At 50.3% G+C, this 8,064-nt stretch overlaps 1 protein-coding gene across 2 annotated transcripts; it reads right to left on the reverse strand.

The window, feature by feature from the left end:
• Nucleotides 1-265: 265 nt before the first annotated feature.
• Nucleotides 266-5,919, reverse strand: LOC118078057 (kunitz-type serine protease inhibitor 28-like). 2 transcript variants are annotated; one of them, XM_035101783.3, is made up of 4 exons: nt 5,720-5,919; nt 3,513-3,665; nt 2,449-2,616; nt 266-479 (listed from the first exon to the last, which is right to left on the reverse strand). In XM_035101783.3, exons 1-4 carry the CDS (start codon nt 5,796-5,798, stop codon nt 469-471), a joined length of 411 nt encoding a protein of 136 aa, XP_034957674.1. In that variant the 5' UTR covers nt 5,799-5,919; the 3' UTR covers nt 266-468. The 2 variants fall into 2 exon arrangements, with proteins under 2 accessions (XP_034957674.1, XP_088529666.1); XM_088673540.1 differs by lacking the exon at nt 266-479 and adding an exon at nt 1,944-2,080 and having other exon boundaries at nt 5,720-5,876.
• Between the last annotated feature and the right edge of the window lie 2,145 nt (nt 5,920-8,064).

An 8,064-nucleotide genomic window follows, 5' to 3' on the forward strand; every position in this document is an offset into this window, starting at 1 on the left:
TCCCATCTTTCTATCCCAGGCTGGGCACCAAAACCAGCCCCTCAGCTCACACCCCTCAGCATAGGAGGCAGGCAAGAAGGCAGGGCTGAGCATGTTTACTCCAAAGTAAGCCCCACTGGGTACAATGGGAGCCACTCCCTAGTAAAGGTATTTGGGATCGCATCCTTTCTTCACACAGCTGATGGCCAAGAAGGGTCCAGGGTGTGGGAGAAGAACAGAATAGCATGGGGGGGGAGCCCCTCACAGGAGACAGTGAGCCAGCCAGTCAATTGAATAAATTTATTGTTTTGTATTACCCAGCATGCTCCAGGAGCCTGTCAGCCCCCCCCCCAGGCTCCCAGGGGCCACAGAGGGGTGGGAGAATGGGGGTCAAGAAGGAGGGAGGAAGGAGCCCAGCAGGAGGGCTCTGTGGGTGCTGCTCCATCTTCTTCTCCACAGGGCAGACCCTCACCTGCTCCCTCCATTGCTCTAGGGCGCACCTGAAACAGGAAGACAAGCAGATCAGGAGAGGCAGCTCCTTGAGATTTCCACGGATCTTTCTTTTCATCTCCTAGGCAGAGCCCACCTTCCCTGCAGTAGGAAGCCACCTAGCGGTGTGGGATTGTAGGTAGGAGATTGGTAAAGTGTGTGAGTGGAGCCAAGAGCAGGCTGGAAGAGGAAGGCGGAGAGAGACAGGCTTGCTCTGGGCTGGATCAAAAGCGGAGACTAATGGAGAAGCAAGATCCCTTGGGGTAATAATAATAATAATAATAATAATAATAATAATAATAATAATTTATTTATGCCCCACCCATCTGGCTGGGTTTCCCAAGCCACTCTGGGCAGGAAGAAGAAGAAAGCAATAAAACATCAAACATAAAAACTTCCCCAAACAGGTCTGCCTTCAGGTGTCTTCTAAAAGTCAGATAGTTGTTTATTTCCTTGACATCTGATGGCAGCCACCACCGAGAAGGCCCTCTGCCTGGTTCCCTGTAACCTCACTTCTCGCAGGGAGGGAACCGCCAGAAAGCCCTCGGTGCTGGACCTCAGTGTCTGGGCTGAATGATGGAGGTGGAGACGGTCCTTCAGGAATACTGGGCCAAGGCCGTTTAGGGCTTCAAAGGTCAGCACCAACACTTTGAATTGTGCTCGGAAACGTACTGGGAGCCAATGCAGGTCTTTCAGGACTGGTGTTTCACTCCCAGTCACCAGTCTGGCTACTGCATTCTGGATTAATTGCAGTTTCCAGGTCACTGGAGGTTTAGTTGTTGGGTTATTTGGTCATCACATTTCACAGAAACATTGAATCATGGAGCTGGAAGGGACCCCAAGGATCATCTAGTCTAACCCCCCTGCAATGCAGAATTATTTTCTTAGAAGTAGCTCAAGGTGGCCCATGTGGTTCTCCCCCTCATTTAATCCACACAACAACCTTGCAAGGTAGGCTGTGCTGAGAGGTAGTGACTGGCCCCACAGGCCACCCAGGGAGCTTCCTGGTTGCGTGGGGGTTCGAACCCTGGACGGCGGAGGGCATGTGTGCTGTGTCCCCTTGGTGGTGGGACTCGCCCTTCTCCTCCCTTGGAAGTTTTTAAGCAGAGGTTGGAGGGGGGCAAGGGCCCCCCAAACATGCTTTGAGTGAGAAACCTATAAAAAGCTCCAACTGAATGAGATATTGGGGTTCTGTTGAAATCTTTGGTTCATAATAGTTTCCTTTTGTTCATAAAAGACACACACCCCAGTTTCTGCTTGGTTGATGGAAATACCAAAGGTAAGGCTTTGGGGGTGTGGACTTCTGAAGAGTAAAATTATGGGAGTTTGGCCATGCCAGCTTACCAAGGGCAACTCCCCTTAGGTAGGCTTGCTATCTAGGTGAACCAAAATCTCAGACTGCAATTCTCCTTTTTTTGGTATGTAGGTTTGTCCCAGTATCCATGTAGGCTTCAAAACTTTAGAAACGAGGGACCCTAGAAGGGCTGGACATACGTCAAGTTGCAGGCTGGACATCCAGAAAGTTGTATCCAGTGAGTGTTCTGCCAGCTGCCCTCTGCAAATGTCTGCAGCGCTCTGATTGGATTTTATATGAATTCTTTGTCTGTAAACCCTATAAACGGTTCAGGGGGCAACACACACACATTCAGCCTTTGTGGAAGTGACCACGCTGAAGCAATTTACTGCAGTAAATACATTTTGGACTCTTTCTTCAACCCGACTCACGAGTAGTTAATAGTCCCTAGTGAGACAGCTGATTTGCCCTGCAACAGGATGCCCAGTTGGCCATCTATCAAAGATGCTTCAGTTGTGATTCTTGCATTGCAGGTGGACCAGATGATTCTCAAGGGTCCCTCCCCACTCTACTATTCTAGGATTTTATACTTGGGAATCCAGTCGGAGCCTCTTTACTGAACCCCCGCCCAAGGGGATTTTCTCCCCCAGGGTCCCCGCAAAGCCCAGAACTGGAGCCGTGCTTACCTTGACCCCCACAGACCCTCAGACACATTTCCAGGGAGTCGAACCGGTTCAGGTTGCCATGGCAGCCCCCGTAAATGAATTCCTCGCACTTCTTCTTACTCCAGTTGTAATAGTATTTCCGAAACAGAGCCTTGCAGGGACCTGTGACAGGAGGAAGTCTGCAGCGATCTGGAGGAAGAGGAAGAGGAGGCAGAGAAGTGCTGGGGGAGGGGAATATTTGTGGCACACAAACAGCAACACCGCTTGCCCCGCAGAGTTTCGTTCTGGGCAGCTGCCCACCCACAGCACAAGCCTGGGGTGCCACTTCCCCATACGGTCCCAGGGTAAGGGAAAGGTAAAGGGACCCCTGACCATTAGGTCCAGTCGTGACCGACTCTGGGGTTGCACGCTCATCTCGCATTATTGGCCGAGGGAGCCGGTGTATAGCTTCCAGGTCATGTGGCCAGCATGACAAAGCCGCTTATGGCGAACCAGAGCAGCACGGAAACGCCGTTTACCTTCCCGCCAGAGCGGTCCCTATTTATCTACTTGCACTTTGACGTGCTTTCGAACTGCTAGGTGGGCAGGAGCTGGGACCGAGGAACGGGAGCTCACCCCGTCGCGGGGATTCGAACCGCCGACCTTCTGATCAGCAAGCCCTAGGCTCAGTGGTTTAACCCACAGCGCCACCCACGTCCCAAGGTAGCTTACAGCAATTTAAAAACAGAACATTTAAAACAGGTTAAAATGTGTTTCAAAGCTTCGAAGCAGACCAACACATGCAAGCTCATCCCTGCTGCAAAGAGCAATTAATCAAATGCTGACAATTTTGACTTCCATTTGCAGGTCTTCTGGGACATTTTCACCATTTGGCTTTACACAATCTGGCATTTCCAGTTGCAGGCCATAGTCTTGCCTGGAGGGAGTCTGTATACATGAGCGTTCCTAGGAGATACCGTAATGACAGGTCGCAAGATGGCAATGACCCTCCCTGCTTTTCCAAAAGGGAAAGGGAAAAAAGACGTGCGTAGGAAACAGGCACAAAAGGAAGGAAGCACAGAACCCGGAAGTGAGGCCGTTCTTACTCATCTCAGGAGTCTGGCAGGTGTTGCCGCAGGACGAACCACAGCACTTCTTGCCTTTTGGGCATCCGGCATCCGCACTGCACTCCTTGCAGGAACCCCCACCAGAGGGGTCAGTATCAGGAACAGGGAGTTGCTGGCAATAGCCAGGTCGGTCTGGAAGGAAAGAAAGACAGGTGGGGTGCAGTAGGGACCAGGAGAGCCACTGGGGGAGAAGCAAGACATTGAAAGGAAGGCATAGCCAACCAGCTGCCCCAAAGGGAAGCCCGCAAGCAGGGTTCCAGCAAAACAGCCCTCAGCCCCATCTCGGTTAGTGGCCATCCCTGCCTCCTGAGGGAGGGAGTTCCATAGTTTAACTGTGTGAAGAAGGGCTTTCTTTTATCTGTCCTGGATCTTCCAACTGTCCACAAGTCGTGGGTTTTTAAGCAGAGGTTGGGTGGCCGTCTGTCACGGATGCTTTAGTGGAGATTCCTGCATTGCAGGAGGTTCAACTCGATGACTTCTGGAGTCCCTTTCAACTCTACACTTCTGTGATTCTTGGGAGAAAAACCTTTCTCTATCCTCATTCTCCATGCCGGGCATAATTTTGTAAATTTCCACCATGCTGCCTCTTTGCCTTTTCTCTAAACCAGGCACCCCCAAACTGCAGCCCTCCAGATGTTTTGGCCTACAACTCCCATGATCCCTAACTAACAGGACCAGTGGTCAGGGATGATGGGAATTGTAGTCCAAAACATCTGGAGGGCCAAAGTTTGGGGATACCTGCTCTAAACTAGTAAGTCCTGAATGCTGGATCCTTTCCCCATAAGGGAATCCTTCCATCCCTTCCATCATTTTGGTTGCCCTTCTCTGAACCTTTGATGCAAAGGATCCTGGGGGATTGGGGGGGACACTGCCACAGCTGCTCTGGGGTTCATAAGTTATCTTTGATTGGCAAAACATCAGGGGTTTCCTGATGATCCATGGCTGTCTGGCTGGGAGCTGCAAGAAAGGATGGGAGAGGTTCTGGCAAGAGCAGCCTTGCAGGATGAGATCCAGGTGGGTCCACTTAGCCCAGCCTCCTGCTTCAAATGGCGATCGGCTGCCAGGAAGCTCCCAAGAAGGGCATGAAGTCTGGAGATGCTCCCTGCCAGCCACCTGCCCCACAGAAACTAGCCATCAAAAGGTGAAAGAAACATTGCCACCCAACCTCACCCCGCCCACCATTCCCCCCTCCACCTCTTTCCCCCTTTCCTTCCGAAGGGAACACTAATGTCTCAACAAATGAAACTGATCCGTAGAAAATGTCGCTTGCAAAAAGACATTGCACATACTTTTGTAAACCAAGAAATCTTTAATAAAAATACATTTAAAAATAAAATAAAATAGCAGCAGAATTGTTTTTGACCGGATATTATAATTTCTGTTAAAACCATATATGACCTAAATTTTAAAAAAATCAAACCACTTGCTTTTTCTTAATCATAGTGCTTTGCTTTGTTCAATGCAAGAAAAAGTTAGATGAGACAGTGTGAGATATATATGTATGTGTGTTCTCTGCAAACTGTTCAAATAAATTACCGTTTCATTAAAAAGAGAAATAAAAAAAATCCTTCAGTAGCACCTTAAAGACCAACTAAGTTTTTTTTTGGTATAAGCTTTCGTGTGCATGCACACAAAAGCTTATACCAAAATAAAAACTTAGTTGGTCTTTAAGGTGCTACTGAAGGAATTTTTTTATTTTACTTCGACCCAGACCAACACGGCTACCTACCTGTAATTAAAAAGAGAGAAAAGGAACTAGCCTTCAAATGTATCTTCCTCTCTTTTTGAAAATCAGACAAATCTTTAAATGATATAGTGATTTCTAGAGGTTAGATGTTTCCTTATTATTATTATTATTATTATTAAAAAGAAGAAATGACTGTATTTTGAGTGGTGGATGGATAGATTAGTTCCATGTGTGTGTGAGGGAAAGCAAGAGTTGCGAGTCTGACTTAAAAAGCCAACTGGTAGGCCAAATAAACCAGCCAGTGAAGCTCTAGTTGGAGGGGACTGGAGAAGCCTAACATTTCAAATTCATGCCCCACTGGGAAGGCAAGGAATGGCCAGGCAGCAAGCCAAACAGGGATGGGAGGGAGCTGGGTTTGGTAGTCTTTCAGCCTTGGACCGGGAGGCCAGAGGGACCTCTCTTCCCAACCGCCCACCTGGCAGCAGCTCACGGGACTTACCTTGTGAGATGGTAGGTGGCAGGTCAGCTGAGAGAACCAGCAGCCCCAGAAGAAGGGTGAGGCCACCTCCTGAGAACATCGTGGTGTGAAGTGAGAGTGCCCAGAACTGAGTCAAGTCATCCTGGATATGTCTCCATCCCAAGCAGGGGAGGGGCGGTGGAAAAGACGCCCCGTCTAACCGTCTGCCAGCCCCTTTCTCTTGCGCAAGGGCATCCGTGCCAGCCAGGGAGGAGCTGTGAGCAGAAAGTGCAAGCCAGCTTCCTTCCCCTCTACGGTAAGCCAGGCTAGGATGCCTGGACACACAGGTCAGTGGTCAGGCAAGGGGAGCCGGGAGTGTTGGAACCTCTGTTGAAAACCCTCCACTGCAGGAGAGTCCAGCGCCTTCCGAGGGATTCCACCACTGTACAGCTCTTACCCTCAGAATCAGACTCTCCTCTGTTGTCTCACAGAAAACAAGCTTGCTTCGTCAGATATTTGAAGATGGCTATCATGTCACCTCTCGGTCTCCTGTTCTCCAGGCTAGACACACCAACTCCATCCACTGTTCCTCATAAGGCTCGGTTTCAAGGTCCTCTTGGTCGCCCTCCTCTGCACACCTTCCAACTTCCCCATATCCTTCTTTTTATGATTCTTTATTGTTGATTAAATTTGCATGCTGCCCTTCCGGGTGGTTTTCAAGGATAAAAACAAAACAAAACACCTGTAGTGCCCAGAAGTGGAGACAGCATTTCCCCCAGTCAGAGGCATTTCAGGCTCCCCAACGACCACCATTGAGAAGGAAACTAGAGTCTTTTCTCCCCAGTGCTGTGAAAGGGAGGGCCTTTTCCTACTCTGGAGAGTAGGACTTGAACCCATGGCTTCAAGTTACAAGAAAGGAGATTCTGATTAAACATCAGGAAGAACTTTCTGGCAGTAGGAGATGTTCAACCGTGGAACGGTCTCCCTCGGGAGGTGGTGGCCTCTCCTTCCTTGGAGGTTTTTAAGCAGAGCTTGGATGGCCAATCCATCTGTCAGGGATGCTTGAGCTGTGATTCCTACATTGCAGGGGGTTGGACTAGATGATCCTCTGGGTCTCTTCCAACTCTACAATTCTATGATTCAATATTCTTGTTATGTACTGAGCTGAATCCTAGAACAATAGGATCCAGAATGCAGCAGTCTGATTGGTCCGCACAGGGCCGGCGCCTCCATTTAGGCAAGCTAGGCCTTGGCCTAGGGTGCCGAAATGGAGGGGGCGCTGTCGAGCTTGCCTGCCGGCCGCCCGCACTACTGCCAGCGCCGGGAGCAACAAGGGAGCGGTGGCAGTGGCGGTGGCAGCACCCGTAGCTGAAGCCTTCAGCTATGGGCGCTGTTGCTGCCGATGCCGCCGCTCGCTCCCTGTCGCAGCCACTGAAGAGCTCACAGCGTCCCCGGCTCCATAGGCGGGAGGCGCACGAGCCGAAATGAGAGCTCAGCACCCTCCCGCCTATGGAGGGGACGCAGTGGCGTCATGACGCATGTGCCGGGGGGAGGCACCAGAAGGTGATTTAGCCTAGGGCGCAAAAGCCCTAGCACCGTGCCTGGGTCCGCAGGAGCCACCCAATCCAGCTCCAGGTGGAAGTGAATCAGCAACCTGATTGACCTGGAGGAGCAGCCAATCAGGCTGCTGGCAGAAGTCAATCCGCACCCTGATTGGCTTGCAGGAGCAGCCCTGAAGTAGCCAATCATGCAAGGCCCACGATGTAAATAATGTATATAAGCAGACGTTTTTGGGGGAAAGAGCGGTTCTTCTCTTCTTCCTCTATTGCTACTACAAGCTGAATAAGGAGCATGAAATTCACTCTCGACTCCGAGTATATTTCAATTCTATTATTCCTATGAGCCACAGTTATGGATAATATGTCCAGATTCCACAAAAGGGGTGGGGCAGGAACATGCACAGGGCATGGATGGCAAAGGGAATGGGGCAGAGAGAGCAGCTCAGGATTTGAAAAGCAGGAGCTAGTCAGTGGGAAGCAAAAAGAGATGCCAGTGCAGCCTTGGAGGGGGTTTCTGCTGGGATCTGCTCCAAAAACAAGGCCTTGGGATCCAGCAGGGCTTGCAGTGATCTGATGACCTGGACAAGCATATCTGATATTTCCCTTCCTTGTGCAGTCATAGCAAATTCCCCCCTCTTGTGAGTGCAAGCAGGAAAGAACCTGAAGTATGTAGGTCACACAGGCATGCAGACCCAGGGGGGAAGTTTAGCAACATCTTTTCATACTTTCCAGATACTTTGTCCATGCCCACTGCTCACCATCGCCTCCTAACTGGGCCACAATCGCTGCCACTAGCACAAAGGACAAGAAAATAGCCAAGGCAACAAC

This window comes from Zootoca vivipara, chromosome 7 (assembly GCF_965207765.1).
Source record: "Zootoca vivipara chromosome 7, rZooViv2.hap1.1, whole genome shotgun sequence".
NCBI classification, from domain to species: Eukaryota; Metazoa; Chordata; class Lepidosauria; order Squamata; family Lacertidae; genus Zootoca; species Zootoca vivipara.